Genomic DNA, 27307 nt, shown 5'->3' on the forward strand with positions numbered 1-27307 from the left:
CGATAACTAAGTTCAGTTGAAATAAAGCTGCTCTTAATCTGCAATAAATGTCAGATTTCCACTGAATAACTAAAGGCGTGAAATAAAACCAATTTAGTTATTTTGATTCTGGTTTTTGGGTGGACAAGCTCTCTGAAGGCTCAGTATTCAGCCTTCTTTCTCAGATAACTGCTCCCTTTTAAAAACTCTTTTTTATATATTATTTTCATTACATGGTTAGTTTTAAAATCCTAAATATTTCTTTTTGCTTTTTTCTTGAGCTGCTGTGCTGATGCCACTCATTGGGAAGGGGGTGGAGATATTGGGGGAAGGGAGTATCTCGGGTTTATCTTACCATTCAATGCGGGGGCTGCTTTCCAACTCCCCAGCTCATTGGTCATCTCATTCCCACTGCCCTTGTCATTCCTCCTCGTCCCCCTCACTTGTATATTTTGGACCAGCAGTCCAATTACCAAATCAGTGCTGAGTCCCAGGTTTGGATGCTGGCATTCGCACATCCCAGCTCCTGCTGGGCAAGGCCCAGTACTGTTGTCATGGCTTTGGAAAGGTAGCAATAAATATTTGTTACGTTTGAAATACTCTTGTTGTTTAGAATGGTGCTGCCATAAATTGCTAAAAGCCATCAGCAGTAAATAAATGGTACTTTATGGTGGGAGGAAAGGCGGTGGAGCCATATCCAAATCCAAGAGTCTGGGACCAGTGATGGCATCACTTGAGAAAGGGCTGGAAAAACCCAGGAGAAGGAGTAGCATGCTTGCATGTGCATGATGAAGGGCAGCAAGGAGAGAAGAAAGAGGAGACCTGGACTTGACAAGTGCCTCCCAGACTTAAACTACGTAGCCCGGTCCAGCAAAGAATCTCTAGCTGCAGTGGAGAGGCAGCCTCAGTTACTTGGCATCTGGGGTAGGGAGGAATGTCGGGGGTTAAATATATAAGTGGTGGTCTCCAGTAACCCCAGGTTGTCCCTGGCAAGGACTTGGCATTTTGATTGTTTGAGCTGAGTTCTGGACTGACATGCTGGTGCCTGCTCTCTGGCTCTGCGCTGAGAGTGCCTGAAGGGGTGCTGCCATCAGACCGTTGGGAAACACTAGCTGTGTAACAAGCACATACCGCTCTCCTGCCAGGACTCCATCGGGTATTTTTTTTTCCTTTTTGGGCAAAAATTGGAAAACCGCTTTGCATCAGTGTCTGCATCATCCCCTTGTAGCAATCTCTTCCAGGACGGGGGTGTTGAGGGCATCCTGGAGTGGGCTGCACTCTGTTCCTGGGCTGCGTAATGGCCCCTTGGGGTGCTGTCAGCCAATGTAACTTAGAACAGCCCAGAGGCTGCTTGCTCAGTTGTGCTAGGGACTGAGCTGACCCTCAGCTGCATCCAGGATTTGGCACCACAAAGGTGGGTTTAAACCAAATTTCCCCCTTTCGCATCAGTCCAGACCCAAGGATCGGACCCCCAGTTCTCACCAAGCTGCCATTAAGTTCCATGGCTGCATCACGATACAAAACTATTTGGGGGTGCGGGAAGTGAGAAGCTGCTGAGGTCTGGGTTAGGGACTCCTTCCCTGCTGACCTCCCTCCCTGGTGAGAGAAACCCCCACTGAGCTATTTGTAGACTTCCTCTCCTCCTCCTTTTGAGGCATATTCTTGCAAATCAACCATTTCAGAAAAGTAATAGTCAGAAATGTGTTTTTTTAAAAAGAAAAGATCCTGCTGGAAAAGCATCTCTGCTGCCAAAACTAGGTTGGATTGCTTGGAGACTCAGAGCACAAGCTTCAGCCAGTGCACCTGTGCATCATGATCCATTATTTCCATCCTCTCTGCTCACCTCCTCCTAAGGGGTACATTTTCAGTGCATTGTGTTTGAAAACCTGTCCAGTGTCTGCAGTGTTGTGCTGGATGAAAGAGGGCGCAGGTGAGCTTGCAGGATAGCCAGTCCATCAGTTGACACAGTGTAAATGGGGTACATGTGACCATCTTTGACCTTGCACTTCAGGGTCATATTTTGTTACTATTTTTTTTTCTTTCCTTTTGCTATAGAACCATAACAGGCACAATGGAAAGACAGTACAAGTATCTGGAAAAGGTCTGAGGTTTGCCATAGGCTCTGCTTTTGGTAGTTCCCTTAAAGTGTGATCATGTATGTATTTTTAAATGGACCAACATTACTTGGTCTCAGTCCAACCCTGGAGATTTCCAGAGAGCTGTACTTTTTTGGCAAACGTTTGAAAATCGCTTTACATCTGATATCTGATGATCTCCTGCTGTGGCCACTAGATAGTATTCTTGAAAAATACACTTGTTGAGGGAATGGTCTATGCGCCCTTCCATTACTTAAAGATGGGCAGCACACTTATGAATTCATCATGGGATAGATTGTCAGAGTGGTGCACAAGGGTTTTAGATGGGCAACGCATGCCCCACCCACAAAAAACCTATCCTCCATGACCAGACATCTAGAAACTCAAAGCACCAGTATAAATTAAAAAAATGATTTAACTGAACTTTGTCGTTTCATTTTTTGCTCTCTGTAGTTTTTATATAAAGGCCTCTCAGGTTAATTCTGTCCCTGATGTGATGGCCAAAAAGCCTTCAGCCCTGGGGCAAGGAGATAAAAAGCTTGGTAACTCTGTTTTTCGTGTCAGCACCTTCTCTGTAAACCCCACTGTCCTATGATTTTGAGCGTGCCTGTTAAAAGTGCCATGAAGATTAATTCAAAGTCCAAAGCTCAGAGAGTTTTCTTTCTATATATGCTATGTATAATATATAGTTATCTATATTAGAATTAAAGGTTTTGGAGTCTAAATGAAAGAGAACAAAGGATTCAAGATATTTTGGATTTCTTTTAAAGTGAAAATATTTTCATTTTGAAACTTTGACCATGGAACTTTTCTCCTACTTTGCAAGTTTTTTTTTTTTTTAAGATACTAACTGCTTGGACCAATGTGTGTGCACAGCAGTTGGATTGATGTGTTTCATGGAATCATGACCTGATGAGCCAATAAAGATGGCACTATTGAGTCTTGCAATGAAATGCTTCCTTTTCAATGGGATGAGTCAGAAAAAAATTCATTTCACAAAATACGGTTGGATGGAGGGAAATATACAACTTTCAAATATATATATTCTTGTCAAAATAAGCATTTTGTTGACAAAGCATAAATCCTTCCTCTATTGAAGTAAATAAAATAGTTACCTGAGTAGAAAATTATGCTTTTAAGTCTCAGTACGTGTTTACATGAGCCTAAATATAAGTTTATCCAGGGGACTGGAAAACCACTAGTTTATGTAATTTAAAGACAAAATTGTTTTTCAGTTGTTACTTGACAATAGCAGACAGGAAATGAAAGATTAGGACTGATGCTTCAATCTAAAGCTAACAACAGTGAAATGATCTCCTCTATCCCTGCCCCCACCTTTCACAATGAGTTGAATTAAGAAGAGTGTGTTCCTGCTCACCTTAACACTGAATGTCTTGGATCTGGTGGTTTCTATCACAATCATAAAAGACCCTCAGAACAGCAGTCGGTGTGTTCCCCCCAAGAGTGACTTAGCCTTTCATCATCTCCCTCTACACTTCATCCCTGAGAAACTTGATTGCAATATGTAGATTTAAAGATGACGTGCTCAGGAAAAAATTCTGTGCTCCTTTTTGCTGCTTGAAGGCATGGGAGGAAAAAACTAAAGAGAAGCATGGGGTGGTTTTTCTACTTGTTTTTTTCTCTAGAGTTATCATTAAGGGTACAATTCTGTCACAGCGGTCCTGAATTCTGTGACTTTCCGGGACTACTACTGGGGCGGGGCTGAAGCAGCAGCTAAGGTTGGGTCAGCACCCTTGGGGCTGGAGCAGCTGCTGGCAGTCAGCCCTGGTGTTGCTGGAGCAGGAGCAGCATCCCTTGGGGCCGCCTAAACAGCTGACCAGTAGCCAGCCCAGGGTCACTTGACCGTGCTCTACTTGTCCCCTCCCCAGGTATTTTTAGTAAAAGTCAGGGACACGTGGGCTTCCGTGAATTTTTGTTTATTGCCTGCAACCTGTCCCTGATTTTTAGAAAAAATACCTGTAACAGAATCTTAAACTTAGTTATCATGGATGTCAAGTGTGGTTTTTTTTGTTTTACTGGAGGACTTGTTAGAGATCTCAGAGATGTGGAACATGAGCTTTCTCCTCCCTTCATTGAAGGGGTGTTTGAATATTTAACAGCCATCTTTTCTCCTAGGTGTTTTTCAACTACCCGCTTCTTCTGTGTAGCTTATTAACAGTACCTAATATAGGGTAATCATCAAGTTACATGTATTTAGTCTTGCAAGCAACTGCAATGTTGTACTGCCCTTGCCCTATCCCCCTGCCGGGCAGGAGTTGGCTTTTCCTACTCTCAATTTTACTGAGACAGTGAACTCATCTGGACAGGGACTTGATCTAGTCTGTCAAGCAGCATGCATATTTGTGCAGCTCTGTAAGTGAAAAAAATAACAGAGCTTTGGAAAGAATTCTGCTTGCGAGTCATATTTTCTGTAGTCCCTTTTTTGTTACTACGGACACTTGTATGAAAATATCTTGTTTTTCACTAGTTCATCTGCTCCTCCTGGCTGTTCCTTAACTGAATTCATGTTCCCTTCCCAGCAACTGGTTGTGATGTCATAATTAAACAGTGGATTATGACTTCAGATGGAGGATAAACTGCGGGAGCAGATGAACTATCAAGAAGCGAAGATTTACATTTCATGTAAATGTCTCCAGAACTATCAAACCAGGAGAGAATTATTTGTAAATAGATTTTGTTTTTCAGTTTTAATTTCATTTACACCTTACGTGCCACAAATATTCCATCTGTGAGAAAACGTTTATCTGTAAATTGAAAGTAACAGCAAAGATTTCTTCACGTAGCAAGCAGCAAGAAATGGATATAACTTTCTTCATACTGAATGAATTTTAATCCCTTTCCAATAAGCAGGATTGTCAGTGTTAAATGTCAGGTTTCCCATTGAGAACATCCAGCAACAGACTCTCACAGCCAGCCTGTCACAAGTACTGATTTTTTTTTCCCCCTTTTCCTCCAGCAACCAGCTTTGAGAGTATCTTTTCGCTGTCACTACATAATGATGTTGGGGAGCCCAGAGGAATGTACTATTGTTGAGGGGTTTCTTGTCCGTTGTAGCTAAGAATTTTCAAGGAGCAGTACCAGCCACCCTTCCCCAGTAGCAAAAATCCAAAACAGCTTTGCTAAGACTTAAATGTACAGATGTGGCCAAAAAAGCATCTCCTATTGTAACTTGAATTCGCAGCTTTGAACATACTTGTATACCTATTAGGCCAAATTTAGCCCTGGTATAAGCAGACACAACTTTGTTGACTTGAACAAATTTGTGCCTGCGAACACTAAGGCTAAGCTTCATCCGTATTTATAAGATCACATTGGGAGCTATGTTATTTTTGCATTACCCTAAGGGGGTGTTAGTGTTTTTGCCATTAATTTAATATTGTTGGTACCCAAGGTAAAATAGCCACAAAAGTGAGAGCCCAATGACAGGAGAGGTAAATAAAGGAATTCATTATAATGTGGTAGTTTTAATTGCATGAATTTGGGATGGCCCTATAACACACTTGTGGTTTTGCTGAAAGTGAGTAATGCAGGTTATCTCAAATGAGTGCCAAGAAAACCTTTTATACTCTCACCACACCCATGTGAGTTTGCCACATACTTTACCAAACCCGTTTTAGAAATGTTAAGTGTAGAAACATTTTTGCTATTATTTTTCATTTTCCACTTCCTATAAAGATTAGAGCGTCTTCGCTATTATGAGTCTGATTGTACCGGAAAACAGTTATAACTAATAAAATGTAGAAACCCCCTAAAATAACTTTTTATGTAATTACACTGTGACTTTCAGTACTGCGAATCCAGAGTGCTGAAAAATGGAGTCAGGTCCCTCCAAAATCCTGAAATTGGCTTAAAATCGTGAGATGTTTAAACAGTAATAAATGTTGGATCCTTTCCTTTGTCTTGTTTTGGAAACTTTAGTATTCATTCACATCATGATTTCAAGCTTTTCTCTGAAAGCATAAGGGCCAGAAACGTAATTTTTTTTTTTTAAATGATAGCTGTGATTCTGAGGTGGTAAAATCACTCCGGAAGCTAGGTCTGTAAGAAAAACACCAGATTTTGCAAGATGAGACAGTAAAATCACCAGCACAGAAGTAAGAATGGCCTGGTATGGTATTGCCACCCTTACTTCTGTGCTGCTGCCTGCAGAGCTACGCCCTCAGTCAGCGGCCACCACTCTCCGTGGTTGGCATCTCTGGACTCCTTGGGTGTGCTGACACAGCAGGTGGGCGCGAGTCTCCCAGCCTGGGTAGATGGACTCATGGTAGCTCCACTAAAAATAGCAGTGTGGGCGTTGTGGCTTCTGTGGCAACTTAGGCTCTCAACCCCCTCAACCTCCTGAGTTTGAGCTCAGGTGGCTGACCTGAGTCTGCCAGAGCCACCATGTCCACGCTGGTAATTGTAATGCGCTATCTCGAGCCCTGCTAGCATGAGTCTTTCTGTCCAGGCTTGCTCCCAGCTGCAGTGTAGACATACCCCTAAGGTCTATTACCTCAGGATCTACCAGGGCTACAAGTAAGTTCCGTGTGTCCCATTGGAAATTCCTGAATCTTCAGTTTTCTATGGCATGGCACGGCACCCATTTTTAGCCCTGATGTGTTGCCAGATATCTGATCGCATACCTGTTACTGACCCAGGAACTCCCTGTTGTAGTTCATGGGCCTTGGGGCAGTCTAATTTGGGGGAGGAATTCATATTGGGGAGGAAAACAGGACATCTTCTCTGGCAGGCTGCTGTTTTACATTATATGTGGTAGCTGTTTGCAGTTGCTCAGTGGCTCCATCTACCCTTAGAGCTGGGGTGTGATTCTCAGTTCAAATAGACATACTTGCACTTGTTCTCATTGAGCTAGTGCTCTAAAAACAGTAGTGTGGCCATGACGGTACGGATTAGCTGCCCCAACTAGAAATCCTCCCGGACCCTGCGGATGTACTTGGGTAAGCTAGCCTGTGCTGCTGCTCATTGCTGTCCGTGTCACATTGTTGTTTTTGGCATGCTAGCTCAACGAGAGTGAGTTTTGTGGTTTGCCTCTTGGTTAGAAACTGATTTATCATAGAGGCTTATGACTAGATTGTTCTCTTCTTACTTTTCTCCTCTACTTTTACCCCACTTCCCCACCCCTTTGTACTCTGAGCTTTAAAAGCATCGGTTAAATAGTCAGTCTTTCTCACTGATATTAGGGATATTAGGGATACTAGAATGTTGTTTTCAGTGCACCAGAGTTGTGTGGTTTATAGGAATTTTTCAAGTGCATTTGATCTCATCTGTAGCTAACATGAAGTGCTATATATATTCTGAGATTCACCAGAGCCAGTTTCTGAGGCACTAGGAAGTGGAAAATAGGAAAACGTGTGGGCCTTCTGCAGCAGTGATAATTGCTGGTCTTCTGTAGAATTCTACGGAGCTTGCTTTAGCTTTCATCATTTCATGACAACAGTATTGCTCCCTGGCTTCAGAATGTATTTAACCCTTCAAGTGTATTTGGACGAATCCCTCAGTCTCTGGATTCCTGTGATGCATGTGCAGCAAGCAAACAAGGATTTACGATGCCCCTGGCTAGTGCATTTTTGATGTTGATCTTGCTTTTGAGATTTCTGAAATGTTCCAGTAGTATCACAGCCCTCTACCCTGGAACTGTACCTGTGACTAACTGCTCTTAAATGAAATACACCGGTGGGCCTGGTTCTTAACTGAATCAATTCACACCCTTTATTTTTTTTGGGGTATTATTATTAATCCTTTTTGCTGGTTCCACCACAAATTATATCATTACATAATACATGGTAGTACAAAAGTGTGTGTGTGTAAATGGAATATCAAGAAAGCCAGGCTACTTAATGCCAAGTTTCCCACAGCATTCTTAGCGCTGTCCGTTTGCACATATCCATTTATCAAAGAAAAAGGGGTAAACTAGACTACTACTTAGTTTGCAAAACTACTCAAGATAGTTAAGTCCAAAGCTGACTGTGAAGAGTTACAAAGTGATCTCGCAAAACTGGGTGACAGGGCAACAAAATGGCAGATGAAATTCAATGTTGATAAATGCAAAGTAATGCACATTGGAAAACATAATCCCAACTATACATATAAAATGGTGGGGGTCTAAATTAGCTGTTACCACTCAAGAAAGAGACCTTGGAGTCATTGTAGATAGTTCTCTGAAAACATCCACTCAATGTGCAGCAGCAATCAAAAAAGCAAACAGAAAGTTTGGAATCATTTAAGAAAGGGATAGATAAGACCAAAAATATCGTATTGCCTCTATATAAATCCATGGTACACCCACATCTTGAATAGTGCGTGCAGTATGTTGTTGCCCCATCTCAAAAAAGATATATTGGAATTGGAAAAGGTTCAGAAAAGGGCAACAAAAATGACTGGGGTATGAAATGGCTGCCATATGGGGAGAGACTAATAAAACTGGGACTTTTCAGCTTGGAAAAGAGACGACTAAGGGGGGATATGATAGAGGTCTATAAAATCATGACTGGTGTGGAGAAAGTAAATAAGGAAGTGTTATTTACTACTACTCATGACACTAGAACTAGGAATCACCAAATGAAATTAATAGACAGAAGGTTTAAAACAAACAAAAAGAGGTACTTCACGCAACGCACTGTTGTGAAGGCCAAGACTATAACAAGGTTAAAAAAAAAAAAAAACTAGATAAGATCATGGAGGAAAGGTCCATCAATGGCTACTAGCCAGGATGGGCAGGGATGGTGTCCCTGTCCTCTGTTTGCCAGAAGCTGGGAATGGGCAACAGGGGATTGGTCACTTGATGATGATTCCCTGTTCTGTTCATTCCCTCTGGGGCACCTGGCATTGGCCCCTCTCGGAAAACAGGATACTGGGCTAGATGGACCTTTGGTCTGACCCAGTATGGCCGTTCTTATGAGGGTCTTTTGTTACATGATGATTCCATACTGGGCAGTATGGCACATATATGTTTGGGCTGACTCTGTGATGGTACTTGTATGTCAATTTGTGAAAATCTTTGAGAGGTTGGCTAGGAAGTTATCCGGGGGAAGGGTGTTGGGGGAGAGTAGAGTTCAGCCTGCCAAGCAATATTGTGTGTGACGGTGTATATGCATGCATATAAAATAGAAAATTTCTAAATAATTAAACACACAAGCCTGGAGTAATCATACATATAATAAAAAGTTCATTTTAATATTTAAAAATATAATGGAAAAGGATACTCCATGCCTTAGACCTGACCAGGTAGGAACTTCTGTCACTCAGTCTCTGAAAATAGTGGCTTGTGTAGTTATTTAAAAGAGTAAATGGAAATATGCTCATTAAGCTAGATTGTCAGATCTGGAAATTGAAGTCTTCTAGCTATAGAACTGGAGTAGTATGGACAGCAGGAGGGCAAGCTTCACTGCCATTGCCACGTGCTGTGTATTCACCCTGACCTGCTTAGTCCACATCTAACTGGCCTTGCCAACAAGGGTGCCAGGTGTTATTGGTGGGCTTTGCAATGTGAGCACACATCCTCTAAGAACTAGAGTAAATCCACGAATTCACTTTACACCAGCTGCCAAACCACCCTTGGAGTGGTTGCCAGGCTAGGCTCGACAAGAACTATGAATAGGGCCCCACCAAATTCACAGCTGTGAAAAATGTGGTCACGGACCATAAAATCTGGTCTTTTGTGTGCTTTTATCCTATACAGATTTCACAGGGGAAACCAGCATTACCCAAATTGGGGGTCCTGACCCCAATGGGAGTTGCAGGGGGGGTCGCAAGGTTATTTTAGGGGAGGTCACAGTATTGACATCCTTACTTCTGCACTGCCTTCAGAGCAGGGCGTCCGCAAAGCAGCAGCTGTTGGCCAAGTGCCCAGCTCTGAAGGCACAGCAGTGCAGTAGTAAGGGTGACAATACCATACCGCGCCATCCTTACTTCTGCGCTGCTGCTGGCGGCGGCTCTGCCTTCAGAGATGGGATCCCGGCCAGCGGCCACCACTCTCCACCAGCAGCACAGAAGTAAGAGTCGCGGTACTGCAACCCCCTCTACAATAACTTTGTGACTCCCTCACAATTCCTTTTTGGGTCAGTACCCCTACAATTACAACACCGGGAAATTTTAGATTTAAGTATCTGAAATCATTACATTTATTATTTTTAAAATTCTATGACTGTGAAATGGACCGTAAATTTGGTAGGGCTCTCACTATGAGCCTAAAGCTGGAAGGCTCTTTATGCCATTGTCAGTTCCCTGAGCGACCAGTTCCCCTGTAAATATGCACTAAAAACAACAAACATTACTTGATTTTATGTGTCACGTTCAGAATATATGTGACAGTTCAATATGTGGAGGTGAATTTCTTGCCTTCTTAAGTAAGGCTGTACTCTTATTTCATCCATATCACCTAGACAGGCCAGAATATTATCAACAAGGAGTGTGAATTTAGGATCACTTCAAACCCTGCTTGTGAGCACAGTTGCTAATAGCCTTAAATAGGCTCTTGCAGCTGGGTCACGTTTTTAATTCGGATTCTGAGACCCAACTGCCCCTCCCCTCCCATCTCCAAAAGGTAACTGGTGCCAACTGTGTAAGCTCAAGCCAAAAAAAAGTACTGCTTTGACCCTTTTATCTGGGTTTAGTGGTTATTAAATTTATGTGCTGTTCAGTCTGTATGAAATAAATAATTTAGATATGGTAGAACTATCACTTTTTGCAGAATAACAAGGATCCAACAGATTTTTTTGACACCCCCCCCCTTTTTTTTTTTTAGTAAATTTTGGGAGAGAAAATTGCAGGATTATTTAAAAACTTGACTGCCATTCAACCTGTGAACAGTTCTCCCATCCTGGAACGTGTACATGTGTGTTTCAGTCTTGCAGGAAAATATTCCCTGGACCATGTGCACATTCCAACTTGTTGCAAGGGGGTGGGTGTGTATAATGCTCAACGGGCCTTGCTAAATTTTTTTTATTTGAAAATTAAGAGATAACAGTATTTTCAGGTAAGATCTTTGTAACTCACTCTGATGCTCAAGACACCTGAATAAAATAATATTCATTAGCAAAGTAAATTTTCATACCAACAAACTCAGGCCTTGATCCTGCAACTGGATTTGCTGAGGTATAAGAGGTTACGCAGGAGATAATGTTGCCTATTTCTTGTTTACAGTGTCACCTGAAAGTGAGAACAGGCATTCCTGTGGCACTGTTGTAGCTGGCGCTGCAAGATATTTATGTGCCAGATGCACTAAAGATTCACATGTCCTTTCATGCTTCAGCCACCATTCCAGAGGACATGCTTCCATGTTGATGGTGGGTTCTGCTTGATAACGATCCAAAGCAGTGCAGACTGATGCATGTTCATTTTCATCATCTGAGTCAGATGCCACCAGCAGAAGTTTGATTTTCTTTTTTGGTGGTTCAGGTTCTATAGTTTCTGCATCAGAGTGTTGCTCTTTTAAGACTTCTAAAAGCATGCTCCCCACCTCATTCCTCTCAGATTTTAGACAGCACTTCAGATTCTTAAACCTTGGGTTGAGTGCTGTGGCTATTTTTAGAAATCTCACCTTCTTTGCGTTTTGTCAAATCTGCTGTGAAAGTGTTCTTAAAATGAACATGTGCTGGGTCATCATCCGAGACTCCTATGACATGAAATATATGCAGAATGCAGGTAAAACAGTGCAAGAGACATACAGTTCTTCCCCCAAGGAGTACAGTCACAAATTTAATTGACGCATTATTTTTTTAATGAGCATCAGCAGCATGGAAGCATGTCCTCTGGAATGGTGGCTGAAGCATGAAGGGGCATACGAACGTTTAGCATATCTGACACGTAAATACCTTGCAACGCCAGCTACAAAAGTGCCATGTGAATGCCTGTTCTTACTTTCAGGTGACACTGTAAATAAGAAGCAGGCAGCAGTATCTCCCGTCAATGTAAACAAACTTGTTGGTCTTAGCTATTGGCAGAATAAGAAATCGGACTTAGTGGACTTGTAGACTCTAAAGTTTTACACTGCTTTGTTTTTTAGTGCAGTTATGTCACCAAAAAAAAAATTCTGCATTTGTAAATGCAGTAAATTCTGCATTACACTTTCATGTTAAAGAGAGAGCACTTCAATACTTGTATGAGGTAAATTGAAAAATACTATTTCCTTGGTTTATCATTTTTACAGTACATATATTTGTAATAAAAAATATTAAGTGAGCACTGTGCACTTTGTATTCTGTGTTGTAATAGAAATCAATATTGAAAATGTAGAAAAACATCCAAAAATATTTAATAAATTTCATTTGGAATTCTATTGTTATAAGTGTGATTCATCTCAATTAATTTTTTTAATTGCAATTAATTTTTTTGAGTTAATCGCGTGACTTGACTGCAATTAGTTGACAGCCCTACTTGAGTATAAAAATGAAAGCTAAGTAAATTGCCTTCTAGACTTAAGAACTGAGTACAGACCTGGAGCTTGCCTGCTTTACAGCCCCTTTAAAGCAGATATTTGTGTACATAAGGCATTAAAAGTAATCCTGCTGCTGTTCTACTGAGTGTATTTAAAGTTTATTGTACAGCTTTTGATAGACAGTGTTAACTTAAGAAATATGTCAAGTTTAAAAGAGAACATAAAAACACAAATGTGGAAAAGAGAAATTATACGCCTCTGACATTTTTGGACAAATGTTTAACAATACTTTTCAGAACACAGGCTACTTTATTTCTATAAATAAGGTGAGATGGGCATGTTAGCAGAATTTTCTTGTGGAGGTGGTTTGGTTTCTTGCAAGAATGTTAGGGTTGGTTTGGTTTTGTGGTGGTATAAGAAAAAAGTGTTTTAGGTGGTGAGGAAACATACTTTGACGTTTGTCGAGATTAACTGAATTCAGCCAGCATGGGGAACTTTAATCTTCTGGACAGCAAAACTGGAAATTTTATGAAACTTGGAAATCCCCAGGCCAGTATTTGAATGCAGCCATGACATGAACTGTTTCCCAGTAGCTGTGGTAAAGTCGGATAGTCTGAAAGTGGTGTGATTCAAGCCTAAAACGATGCAAATTGGCTGTGTTCCATCAATGAACATCATCCAGAGGCCAACTATTGGATGGGGCTCAACTGTTTTCACCCACTGTTAGGGTAGTGGCTATATGATACCACACTGCTTTTTCCATACTCTTTGCTAGATCGTAAGAAAAGAAGAATATGTAAAAACAGTAGAAAAGGAAACCTAAAAAACCCCCAAGTTATTAAAATTCCTGTGGCATAATAGCAGTAGCAATTGCTGTGGAAAATACAGACCATTATATATTCTGGGTGCACAGCAGCATAAACTACAAGAACATACTCTGCTTTGTTTAAGAGTGTGGGTGAAGGAGTGGGAGAGGGGACTAACTCTTCTTCAGTCTGCTTTTTCCTCTTCATGGAAATTTCTTGTTTTTCTGAATGCAATGTGAAAACTCTCTTGCATGCAATTAAATACTGTATATGCTTAAGCAAAAGTAAGTAAAATAGTTACTGTAATGAAGAATGAAACACACAAAAATAAAAGATGGTTATTCTGAAAAAGTCGTGATAAGGGGAGAGAGGTTTAGAGAGGTCTTGCAGTAGCAGTCACTTCTGGCTACCTTCCTGTATTTGTTAAGCAGGCTTACAAGCTTTCAGAGGGGTCGTCTTATGGCTGGAGCAGAGTGTGGACTTCAAAGCTCTATTAAACACTATGGTTGTGAAATGGCTTATAGCTTGGAGTAGTCTTTCAAAGTGGGAATCTGTGCACTGTCCTTCAAAACTACAGCAGGAAAAGAGGGAGGAGAGGGGCTGAAAGAAGTTCTGGTCAGAAGTTCTGCCCAGGAAGCAGAAAGAAAGTAGCTTACAGATGAGATTTTTCCGTATTTTAATAATGTTTCTTGTTCCATGTTGGGAAGAGCAATTTTTGTCCATTGCTATATGACATGCAGACTCAATACATGTATTCATTTGCATGTTAGTTGATAACAGTTTCAGGCCTCTAATAATTCTGATTACGAGCTTGGGTTTTTGCCTACTTTGTTTCTAACATGACTCTGCAGTTCTTCAGACTGCAACTGCTAAAAAGTGAAAACCCAATCATCTGTGCCATCCCAATGTAGCTGAGAGTCCCAGTTTTCCAATGGTATAAACCCTGTGTATCTCAACACCAGCAGTTCCTGAAAACTGCTGCTAAAATCATGTTGGAATTGAAGATGACAGGAGGAAAAGTCAAGGCAGAAATCCGAATGGGATTATAAAGGCTGATATGTCATGACCTATATGAGAAATAAAACACTTACCTGGACCAGAACAAATTATTTTGGGACTAATAAACTTTGCCAAACTTTTATCCTAGGTCAGCGATCAAAAAGAAAATATTTTGGCACTGTAATGTGTTATGTTCTGATAGAATAAAATCCTTTTACCTTAAATAAATAAATATCTGGGTAAGGCATACTAGAATGATGTCCCTCTAGGGATGGTATAGAAGAGAATGGAAGGGAAAGTGGTTACCCCTTGGTTTGCTAAGCAGGTAACTGACAACCTTCATTTGTATTTGCAAAATGAATATGTGCTTGTGGGCTCGTGAGTTAGAGCAATTTTTAAAATAAAATTGGGTTCGCATGTTAGCCATTGTGTTGCATATTTTAATTTAGCTTTGTTAAACTCCAAAAAATAAAAAGGGAACATCAGCAGAGTCTCTTCTCTCAATTTGCTAAGCCAGATTGCTTTAGTGGGGATATTACTGTGCCTTTTTCAGGGAGGAAACAAATGTATGAAATAAATAAGACTTTACAAAACGTAGCTTGCACTGTAAAAGGATTTAAGATTTTTTTTGCACACATAAATGCGTATTAGGGTGAACTCCAGTAGCTGCCATCCTTCTTCTAAACAAGTCTTGTGGTCTTGCACTATTAAGTCCTTGCCAGGGTTGATCTGCACCATAGCCTGCCACATACAAGAATATGGGTAGGAAAGACTTGCACTAAGCTATTGGCTGGGGGGTGGGAATTCCAACCTGAACAAGAATCAGAGTAGCAGCCATGTTAGTCTGTATCCATAAAAAGAAAAGGAGGACTTGTGGCACCTTAGAGACTAATGCTCTAATAAATTTGTTAGTCTCTAAGGTGCCACAAGTACTCCTTTTCTTTTTACTGAACAAGAATGTTATCAACAAAATGATGATTCTCTCTGCCTCTTGGTCCTAGCTATTCTAAGTTTTGTCTTAGCAAAAGGAAGTATTCTATTTCTTCCCCTGGGTTAACTACCCATTTGTTAATAACTGGGTAACCTAGTAGAGGGGGGACACTACTGTAACACAGTGTGTGTAGCTGTTCTTGACTTATGTTTGTTGTGTGTATTTTGCTGCTTTATGGCATATGTTTGTTTTGGATTAATGAACAAGTACTAATTTTGTTCTGTTTAAATGTTTAAAAAAGTCTTTGAGAAGAGATCTCTGGAACATAGTGAAAAATGTCTCTGCTGCTTATCCCATCATCAGAATTAAATACAAGAGCTGTCTGACATAGATGTTTGGCAACTAAATCTCTCTGCTGTGTGAAAAAAATTCTGGCTCCTACACTTGTCTGTATTTATTTTTAGTATTCCTAGGGATTGGGTTTCCAGTTCTAATTATTTTTTTTCCCGCCCCCCCCTCCCCTTTTCTCTTGTAGGTAGTACGGGTGCTTCCTTCCAGTGCCAGTCAATCCATCAAGACCACATTTGTAATGATGACAGTGACAAGGTGAGATCTGTGTAAATTTCCCCTTTAGGGAAGGTGCATGTCATTCTTTTGCAGATTGCGTTGCTTTTATAGACTAATGGTTGTTTTCCAGAGCCAAAAGCTAACTTTATATGAAATACATGTTACAATCTGAAATAGCTCTGGTCTTTTAAGAAAAATGTATATTTCACTCAATATGATCTTTTAGTTGATTAAGGAGACACTAGTCTTGTAATCTATTTTTTTCTGCTTCCATTCCCTCATTGTTCTCAATTTTTCTGGCTTACCACACTGACACCCACAGGTAATAATGGGTGGTGATTCCCCTATTGGCTTTGTTATATATAGCAATAATGTCTTATTACTGTCATTTTGTGACTTGTGAAGTTTGAGCTGGCTTAGCATGCTGAAAAGAATATTCTATGTGTGCTGTAGGTTTTCTCAACCTATCTCATGTGTTTTGGAGATAGGAATTTATTTTTTCACACTGCAGCTTCAAAATATCAATCCCTACCTGGCAGTGTGCAAGTGTTTTCCTAACCTTTTGGCAAGAGATAGTGTTGATGCACTAGCTTTAAGTTAATAAAGATGTTCACTGGTATTTTTTGTTAGAAATGTTCTGTGAGGGGTTGGATTAGTTATATAAATGACACAAATACAAAAATTGGATTGGATTGGATCATTCTCAAGTCAGATGGGGGGGCAGGCGGGTTCCTTAAAAATTTTAATGTCCCTTTCAAAGTAAATGAACTATGGGCCACTACATAGTGCATGTAAGTGGTACTTTGTCATACTTGTAAATACTGTATATAAGCTCCTGTCTGGATAGGAGTGGGATGGGAGATGTATACTAAATTCAGAATTTAATTAAATACAGAATTTGGTAGGAACATCCCAAATCTAGATAGGCCTGTTTGCTCAGCTGCACAGTTTAAAGGATATTAGCTAATGTGGTGCTATTATGTACAAATGTAGACTGATAGCCTTCCTAGCAAGGGCACTTGCATACAAAGTCCTGTCTGTCTTGCTAGTTACATGTCCTTCTGTATCATCTGAGTGCCTGAGTACTTGGGCCAATCTTTAGAGGTGTGGTACAGGTAAGCCTCTTCAGAATTATGCAAATATTGGACAAAAGTGCTGAGCAGAATATGCCAGGATTTTCTAAAGAATCATAGAATATCAGGGTTGGAAGGGACCTCAGGAGGTCATCTAGTCCAACCCCCTGCTCAAAAGCAGGACCCATACCCAATTAAATCATCCCAGCCAGGGCTTTGTCAAGCCTGACCTTAAAAACGTCTAAGGAAGGAGATTTCACCACCTCCCTAGGCAACGCATTCCAGTGTTTCACCACCCTCCTAGTGAAAAAGTTTTTCCTAATATCCAACCTGAACCTCCCCCACTGCAACTTGAGACCATTACTCCTTGTCCTGTCCTCTTCCACCACTGAGAATAGTCTAGAACCATCCTCTCTGGAACTACCTCTCAGGTAGTTGAAAGCAGCTATCAAATCTCCCCGTTTTGATTCCGTTTGGTTCTGCAGTCCTGCATTAAAGTCAAGTTAGCGTGGTTATTTTCCCTGACTTCATTTTCAAAGTTTGTGAGCTCCCTTTAAAACTAAAAAAGAGACATTTTATTCTAACAGCTTTACATTCTGTTGATATCTTGTCTCCTCCCCTTTGTTATAGATGGTTCTATCCTTCATGCTGCTGCTGGTCTATCTGTTCTCAATGGGAGTAGGAGAAGGAAGCATATAGAGCATTCCAGCTTAGCCTTCTGCAGCTGGTACATTTATTTGTTCTGTATGGAATCTTTAATGTCCTCTTTGGACCAAGAGGAACTCACAGGGCTGGAGGGCATTTATAATGATGGAATGACAAAAGTGGTACATAGAGGATTCATATGAGGAGGGGGAAAGGGGCACTACTGGAGTTGGAGATGTCTTTCAGTGTCTGATATGCAGCCAGTACTCGCCAGTGGGTCTACTGGTGCTGTTTCTGTGGGCAGACAACTTAACAGTGGTTGTTTTAAATCTAATCGATCCTCTCATCTCCTTTAGTCTCATAGCTCACTCTTACTTCTGGTGAATCTTGGCACCAAGAGGGTCTGTGGATGGGGAACAGACAGTGGTAATAAAGTTCCCTTCCTGTGTACCAATGTCTAGTGGCTAAGGTACAGAACGCTTTCTTTACATTGCTTCGTCCCTTCTGCTGCTGAAAGTGAGTCCCCCAGGAGTGACCGCCTCATGGGAGGTAAACTAATCTGTAACAAGGAAATGGAGACCAAACTAAAGGATGAAAACACACAGAGTAGTTAAAAATGTTCAACAGTTGTTTTAAATGCAGTTAGGTGTTTTGCTTTGAAGGTGCTTCGCAGCTCTTTAAATTGCAGCCGGGAAAGGTAGCCTGTTAGACTCAGAAAGGTTCATGACCATTTCCAAGTCACAGGATGTGAGGCACCTCCACAGCATTCAGAGAAAACACAAAAATGTCCTGGCTCTGTTTGTCGGGTGGGGTAAGAAGGGGGAGGCTGGGGGGGGGAAAGAAAGTGGGAAACCATCCCTCCTCTGTGTATTGCTCCTATGCATACCTGTAAAAGTTGAGTGGAGTAGATCTGTTCCAAAGAGCATGATGAAGAGTGCCATTTTGGAAGCACCGAGGAGAAATCTTTTCCTCCAAATGACAGTCTTATGCAGTGGTGTCTTTGATGGTTTCTCCCATTTCTAAGCGCTCACGTGGAACCATCTGCCATGCACTTTGTGTTTAGAGACTGGTAATCATGTAGTAAAATGGCTGCTTGTTCAGGAAAATTGTGAACACCCTTGACAATGCACATCTGTGCCAATGCGTACTGCATCCACCTTTTTATTTTTACAGGGAGGATGAAGAGAAAGCACTGGTTCTCAGTTAATGGCATTGAGGAGTATGTGTTAAATTTACATCTTTCCTTTGTTAGAATCATTCACAGAATTTTTTTATGGACATAACCCCTATATGTGGTGCTTTTTTTTTTTTTTTAAAGTTGGTTACATTATTAATTTATCCTTTTTATTTAATACATCCTCTAGCACAAATGCATGTGACAACTCAGGGATTTTTGGTTTGGGGGGATTTTTTTAATGTGTTAAATTCTGATCCAGAGCCGATGTGAATCAGTTTGAAAATAAGAGGTCTGATTGCACCATCATTCGATGGGGGAACTCCAGTTAATAGTGATGGGAATATCTCTTGAATAAGGAATGCAGGATCTAGCCTTAATTTACAAGCAGAAATACGACTCATAGTAGACTGGATACAGAAAGTAGGGTTTTTTGTTTTTTTTTTAAATAATATATAAAAAAGGATAGCCGTCCACATCTTCAACTTCTGCTAACTAATGCACAGAAGTCTCAGTAAAGTCCTACACTGCCCAGTCTTGTGTGTGATCACATCACCAGTCAGTGCACTATATGAGAAACTTAAGGTATAGCAACTGACTGCCAGTTTTGTATGTGTATTTTTGCAGTAGCTTCTCCACAAATCCTGGTATACATTTCTTGGAAAGCAGGTGATATAGGAAATGTTCTGTGCAACACACATTTAAATGAATGTTGCAAATTTAATGAAAACTATTCCCAGGCTTCCAATCCAATTATTTGATTTTTGTTGACTTGGCTACATAGGAATCTTGAATACATGTTCAGTCAGATCAGCAGGAAACCAAAGACTAGAATTTTTCAAGTGTGGCCTCACTGCATTAAAAAATGAATAATTGGCTAGAGTGTTATTGGTAATATTAAGAATCTGTTTAACTTTACAGGTTCAGAAAGAAGCATTTTTGCCACTTCCGATAAAATCTTTACTTGAATCTGTGATATACTATAATTTCCTTTTTATATGCAGTTTTAAAATGACTATTATGGAGACAAGTCTTAAAATAATTGCTGTTTTGGGGGTGGTTGGGGGAGTTGAAGTGTAATGTATAAATCAAAGGCCCATTTTTTCATGTTAGTAATGTCTTTGATTCTTAGAATGACTAGTCATTCATATTTAAACCGTTAATGTGCTGTTCATTTAAGAATGATTGGTGTGATTTTGGACTAAGACTGGAAGTGTTGTTACTAAAGAAACAGAATTCTGTAGTCTAAGCTGTTCTTCAATCGGTTCATGTAGGGGAAAATATTTCAAAAAGGTCCCTTTATTACTAAAACGCTGCTGGTTTTGTTTTAAAACCAAACAGTGATTTCCCCTTGAACACAAGAAAAATGTTCTTCACAGTGCATTTTCAACCATATTCAACTTGTTTATGGCTATGAAAGCTATTTGGTTTTTTTTCTTCTTGCCCTTTATTCAAAAGGATGCACCCCAAGGTAAGATGAAGTGTGTGGTCTCCCTATTAGACAGCTTATATTAGTGAAAGAACAGGACCAACCTGACTTGAGGTTACCTGTTTTTTTCCTTGTCTTTGCAAGGGTTTGTGCTTTACAGCATGAAGCGTATCATAAAATGCAGCTTGTGTTTACTTAGACAATGTAGCATCCAGTCTTCAGAAATCCACTGGGGCCTGGCAAGTTGAGAGAGGTTTAATTTGTGTAATGATGTGGAAATATTTAGGTATTGGGCAATGATTGTTTGTTTATTACATACATGTTTAATTCCTTACTATTCTTACTTGTAAACAAATCATCCTCCAAACCTACAACTTGTAATGTACAAACTCTACTTCTGGGAAATCTCCTAAGAGACCTGACCCTTTTATCAGTCCCCCACTCCCCACCCAAATAAAAACAAACAGACTAACCAGGAATAGTGGGGAAAAAAAAAAACTGTGAGAGTAATCTAATGCAGGGGTTCTCACAATAAAATTTTTGGTGGCCTCAGAGTGCGGCCACCAACTCTTGCTGGTGGCCGCTCTGACAATTTTTATAAAATAGTTAATTAACTTTAGGAAAAACAAATAAATATGTACATATACATCTCCAAATCATTGTAATTTATTTATGTAGGTTTGGTTTTTTTTGCAGACTCAATAATAAAAACAATGTACAGTTTTTGCTTTTCTTTACTGGACCTAAACAGAATAGAAACACAATTTGCATGTTCTTGTCTTTTTTTCTTATTGTTTCTTTTAAGTTGCTTTTTTTTTTTTAATTGAAGATTTGCTAGCTACTAAGTCTGCTGTGAAAAGTGATATTAACAAACACACAAATGTCGTTTTTCACAGCAGACTTACTCAGCCCTGGCAATTACGGGGACAAATTGAGCTCTGGATGGGGAGGTGGGTATGGAGGCAGCGGGAGCCAGGGGCAGTGGGAGGGGTGGTGAGCTTGGGGAATGGAGCCCAAAGCCCCATGGCTGGAGCCTGCCACCCCAGGCTGAAGCCTGACCCCACTGCCCCTGGGAAGGTGGGGAACTCACTGGCTGCCTGCTCCTCCAGGTTTTGTGTCTCCAGAGGGGCCACTGCTTTGCCCCCTCCCCCACACACACACCAGTAACTACCCAGAAGGCTGTGGCCCCAAGAAAAGCCCCTGGTGGCCGCATTTGAGACATGCTGACCTAGTGGGTCTGCCTGCATTACGGTCTGCAGAACCAGGCCCTAAATAAGGGACAGATCACATGCATGCATATGAAAATCCCACTGAAGAAATCTGGAAAGCAGCCTCCAGCATTTTCCCTATATTTGTTGGTGGGAGGAAAAGAAGTGTTTGGATAAGTTTGCTTTCCGACAGACACACACCCTCTTTCCACCCCGCCTTCCCCTGGAGAATCCATAAAAGGCAGGGCATGCACACTCCTGGAGAATCCAGAAAATGTAGGGCAGTCTGTGTACTAGGCCCGGCAGCTGCCTTCACACCTGCTCTGGGACTTCTGTTCTCCCTGAAGCATTAGTAGAGACATGTTGCCCATGAGGTTTTCTCTCTGTCTAGTACTTCTCTAGGACTTTCTCCCATCCCTCAACCCTTCCTTTAGGGGGCATACACAGCACAGAGAAAAACTGCACAAAAATTACTGCAACCTTGCACCACTGTATTGCCATTTTTGTGGCATGACCCCTCTGATGTCAGTTGGTCAGCAAGGGACCAAGCAGGAGCAAGAGACATGGCACCAACCCTTTCAGGCTCTCTGTGTCCATGCTCCCCAGAATCTTCCTGAAACTTGGTGACGAGGATAGTAAGTCTTCCTTGCTGAGGAGTTGAAGGTCATCTCCATTCTTCTCAATGACATGTTAACTCAAGTCCAGGGAGGGCAATTTAAATGTTAGCATTTACTATTTCATGTTATTGGCAGTGTAGTTGTAGCTGTGTTTGGTCGCAGGATCCACGAGACAAGGCGGGTGAGGTAATTTCTTTTATTGGATGAGCTTCTATTGGTGGAAGAGACAGGCTTTCAAGCTTACACAGCGTTCTGTCACCCACCTTGTGTGTGTCTCTTTCCTATTCATTTTGTTAGAAACATCCAACCACTTTGGGATTGTCAGTAGTGTAGCTCTGCTCCCTCCTCAGATCTGACCCTTAATTGAGAGTATTTAAATGCTAATGTTAGGTAAGAGCTGTTCATATTTTTCTTTTTTTAAGAAACAAAGATCTGAATAACAATGCTGCTGGAAAACATTACTACAGTATTAAGTCCCCAAAATGTGTAGATGGACAGTATAAAACTTAAGATGTCATAAGTAGTAATTCATCTGTTTTGAACATATGCAGTAGTTTCAGTTCTTTTTGCCAGTTAAATGTTTACGTTAATATATTACTGTTTTGTTGTAAAATACATACCATGAAAAATGCAGAAAGTGCTACAGTCAGATTAGCAGTGGAACCTTAACTTTTGCCTTTCCTTACATATGTGGCTTTGACGATCCAATTTTAATGTTGTATTAATGTAGTTTTGTGCATGTTAATATTTCCTAGTGCTTTATCTTGTATAGTTTTAAAGTATCCTCCCGAGTGGTGCTTCTGAAACTTTTTTGGAAACCTTTCCTATAGTTATATACATCTTACTATTGGAAGGGACTATCCTTGTGTCCCGTTAGTCACACATTTTCCCTTCCTTGAGAACAGAATGAAATCCTGCTTTTTATACCCTCTCATACCACCTAATCAATTTCTCTCCCTCCTTGGTGCCTACATCTTTCAAATGTCTAAGATATTATGTCTCCCAAATGATACCTAATCTTTCAATCCATCTTGGACTGAGTTTTCCAGACCTTAAATAACTGTTGTTGCTCTTCCCTGCACTTGCTTCAGTTTGTCTATCTTGTGGTACTGAGATGCTCAGAAGAGAGAGTTTTCTGGGGGCCATATCTTCTTCCTCGTTGTGCATTTTAAAAAAGTGTGGAAATGAAGATTTCACCAGAAAAAGCTCTAAAGCGTCTAATCAAGAATATCCTCCATATTCTACCGTGGTGGAGCAAGGCTAGGGGTTAAGCTAACAGAGCTGTTCATAGCTCAGGCTTTAAAAAGTAGTTCAAGAATCCATTTCAGAATCCTAATTTATTAATGGACCTACTTACTTATCTGTAAAATAGGAATAATGACACCCACTTTCTGTGAGGTGCACTGTGATCTACTGATGAAAAGCAATATATAAATTCTAAGTATTTTTATTTTCTGTCTAGTATTCCCCTTCCCCCGAATTATCACTGTAAAAGCTCTTTCTGTTCTACTTAATTCATCGTCTTGTTTTTTGCTCCTCTTATCTTTTTCCTGCAAGTCTTAATTGACTCTATATTCTTGTTGGGTTTCCTTTTCCCTTTTCCATTTCCTATGCAGGTCTGGCAGATAGTACTCTGCTCTTCATTTATTGATTTGACCCTCTTGCATGCTGTAGTGAACTATTGACTACTGTTGTCATTTTAATTTTGGATATCCTCCAGGGGTTTTTTGTTTTTACTGGTTGCATGCAGATGTAAAAGCTGAGGAGTTTTAATGTTCACCTCTTATCTGTGACCTGGGTTGGTGGTTGTATCAGTTGCTGGATGCTAACTTTGAACCCTCAACAAATGGGAACATAATGGTCTTGCTGCCTGGCAGTGTTTGCCTGAGAATCCTTCTTTGTCACCAGGTGATGATCCTGCTAGAAAATATTCTATGTTTCATTGACCCACTGTTACAAGTGCTCCTCACCCTGTCTGAATATAAGGGAGATGGGAGTCGTTCAAGAGAAAGAGAAGACCTAGGTTGTGAGCTGAGAGGAGCCAAGAATAGAGAAAAGGCTTGGGTTGTATTTTGAGTTGTTTCATTTTGAGTTCCTTTTTTAATAAAACCAATCCCTAGGATGATATGCATTATGAGGAAGAGTTACGTTTGGGTGAAACTTTAACAGAATTTCCTGACTTTTGGGTGATTGAAATAGCATTCTGTGTGTGTGTGTATCCAAAAGTCAGGAAATTCTGTTAGTTTCACCCAACCGTAACTCTCTCTATATTTATTTCTCATAAAAGACATGGAGGGAGTTAGTTGTTGTGCCAGACTCTCTGGAAGATGGAGATACGCAGTGTTGCATAGATATAGCTGTTTGAGAGTGATTTTTAGTTTACTAATTAGTTTCTGAAGCTCACTTCAGTTGACATATAAAGAGTTTTTACTGAAATAAAGTGGGGAAATAACTGACAATGCTGTTTGAGCCCCAGTTCTATGGCCCAGTCCTGTGGATTTTGAGCACCCCAGATCAGTGGATGCATGTAGTATGCAGGACTTTTCTTTAAAATTTTTTTTAAATGGATTTGAGGAAGAACAGACCAAGAATGATATAGAAAAACCTGTAAAATAGTTTAGCTCCTACTAACTACCAGGATATTTTCCCCTCTACTACATCTATACTGATTTTTCTTGGAACTGCATGTGTAAGAATGTGGCAATCGAAGAGTAACATTTACCGATGTGAAAAGAAACCTTGAGGGAAGAAAAAACATTTGAGTGTCTTAAAAGAAATGATGGCAGACTGGGAAAATGAGATTGTCTATCACAGTAGCTTCTGGCACCTTATGTCTTCACTTGACTTATTAAGTGTTCTGACATTTCAGTACAGTGTAGAGCTGAACTATTACTGTCCCATAAAATGACTTGGGTCTGTAAATGAAAAGACTGTTTTGTACATCTTTCTAAATTAAATGACTTACCTGTGTCAGAGGCAGGTTTCATTGCCTGTGCTTTGAAAGATGAAGAAATTTTTTAAAATACTGTTTAGTAATGTTCCCCGGGAGTGGGAGGATTAGGAAATATTGTATATAGCTAGTGAAAATTACAGGGTTTTTTTACATTCGACTGAAGCACATTCAACGTTTGCTGTGTATTCTGTGTGAGAGGCAGGACGTGTATGTCTTGGTTTATTGATAGAAATAAACATCTTTGTATTGTTGTACAATGCTTTCTGAATGGGAGCATAGCAAAAGCGATCTGTTAAGTCAATATTTCCCAAACTTTTGAAAGCTAAGCCATCTTTCAAGAAAACATAACCATTCTCATCCCTCAATCTTAATTTATACATCATCTGCATCCTCCCAGCTAGTCCTTCAGGCCCCACAGTTTAGGGAACGCTGACTTAAATGCTCCCATGCATATGAAGAAGTGGGTTTTTTACCCACGAAAGCTTATGCCCAAATAAATCTGTTAGTCTTTAAGGTGCCACCAGACTCCTTGTTTTTGTGGATACAGACTAACATGGCTACTCCTCTGATGCTTAAATGCTCCCAGTTCTCATAGCTCGTTGCTGCTGTGTTCTTCATACAGTGGCTTGACCTGGTAGTGACCATACTGTGAATCAAAATGATGTCATGCCAATGGACTGGAGGGGATGTCTCAACAAACCATCATGTGGAATACTGCACTGTGAGAAAGGGGAACAAGAAAAGAATGTGCTGCTGTGGAAACTTGGCAGTCTAGACCAACTTAGTTTCATGTCACTCTCCATTCAGTCAGCACAGTGAGATGTTGCGCTTTGGATACAATCAGGTGTCTATTGATTCAGTTCAAAATCCCACTAGTTGAGTCAGTAGAAGTTACCTTTTTATAAGACAATGCCAGTTATCTTATGTAGCTCCCCTTCTTTCTTCAGGCAGCATTTTGAGATTTGATTTAAATCGGGGCTTTAATTTTGTTGTTTTAGGAATGGTCTCTGGTACTTTATTCTCCCCTCCCCAAAAAGTCCCACAGATACATGGGAAGGAGAAACAAGAATTTTAATGTTTACACCTTAGCTCCCTCTTTTCCCTCACTCGCCTCCTTTTCCCACTCAGGACGGTCAGTCGGGGAGGAGGCCAATATGCAAGATTGCTGTGGTTTGTAAATGTCAGAGTACTATAGAAGTTCAAAAAATGAAAAACCCCAATAAACACAGTAAGGAGAGGTGGGGAACACCATTAAATTGTCACAACCATACTTGGAGGGAATAAGCAGTTTCTCTGCAATGTCAGGTCAGTGCTTTGCCTTTCCTGGTGTCCACTGCGTAGTACAGCCCCCTTTCTCCTTGTCTAGCGTAGGTACCACTAGTTCCCATTGAGACTGGCAGATGGTAGTAGATGCTCATTAGCAGCTGCCAGGAGAGGCAGGTATTGCAGAGAGCTCCCTGCAAGGTTCTCCATCTCCAGTCACCAGAAAGGAGTTGAGAAAGAAGGCTGCCTGGCCAGCTGCCAGGCTGCTATAGAGTGTTGGGAATGCAGAGGAGTAAAGTATGAAGTCCAGCAGCATTCAGCTGGGGAGAGTGATTGCAAAGGCAGGCTTGAAAAAAGCACAATCACTGTGGCAGTAGGCTGGTTTTAAAGCCCTAGTGTTGCTCGTCAGTGGCTGCTATCAGCACTAGTTACTTTGCACTACCCCGATATTCAAGAGAGGAGTCGTCTAACCAGAGGTCACCATCCGGCATCTTGGCAGTGACTTGGGAAAATGCCACAGAGCAAGCAGTGATGCTCTCTTGATGCACAGTGGTCAGCCTTTATCTGGCTGACATGAAGAGTAGACTTTAGGAAGGCTTCAAAGAAGTAATGATCTCAAACATTTTGTTGGTTTCTTTCCAAAATGACACTTCCTTAGATCAACTGGGGGGACATGTATGTCAGCCATTTTTTCACAGCTACCTCTTCCGTCAGTGTAAGAGTAGAGGTAAATAATTTGAATGGCTCTGCCTAATAGAACAGTGGAATGGGGGAATCTGTAAATCAGACAGGAGCAAGAAAATAGCTTTTTGCTGTGAAATTATTTTTAACTATCCCCAGAAAATGGCCAGAGAACAGGAATCCATCCAATACATTTGCTCTCTCTCCCACACAGTTACTTTCTGTGCTTGTTAATTTTTAAAAATGGTATGGGTACCAGTTAGAGAAGTCTGGAGTCAGACCTTCACTGAGACTACTTGAAAAGAACCCTTTCCACTGCACCACAGATGTTGGGAATTATAATGGCTTTGGCTATCAATGCCTTAACCAAATATTGTAATGCTATAATCCTTCAAATTTAGACAGTAGATTGTCATTACTTCAGAGATTTTTTTTCCCCCCATAATACAGTGGAAGTGAATGAACAAGTATTTTGTATATACGTATGGAC

At 40.7% G+C, this 27307-nt stretch overlaps 1 protein-coding gene across 4 annotated transcripts in view; it reads left to right on the forward strand.

Annotated features, from left to right (window-relative positions):
• Positions 1 to 27307, forward strand: part of RNF38 (ring finger protein 38) — a 196247-nt gene that overhangs the window by 87505 nt on the left and 81435 nt on the right. For all 4 annotated transcript variants that reach the window (XR_012159143.1, XM_073345754.1, XM_073345751.1 and 1 more), the window contains exon 2: positions 15743 to 15813. Coding sequence is in view for 2 of the 4 variants with exons in the window: in XM_073345751.1 (XP_073201852.1) it covers positions 15743 to 15813 (71 nt within the window). In the remaining 2 variants the exon portion in view is untranslated. The remainder of the gene's footprint in view (positions 1 to 15742; positions 15814 to 27307) is intronic.

The sequence above is a fragment of the Lepidochelys kempii genome, chromosome 5 (genome assembly GCF_965140265.1).
Source record: "Lepidochelys kempii isolate rLepKem1 chromosome 5, rLepKem1.hap2, whole genome shotgun sequence".
Lineage (NCBI taxonomy): Eukaryota > Metazoa > Chordata > Testudines > Cheloniidae > Lepidochelys > Lepidochelys kempii.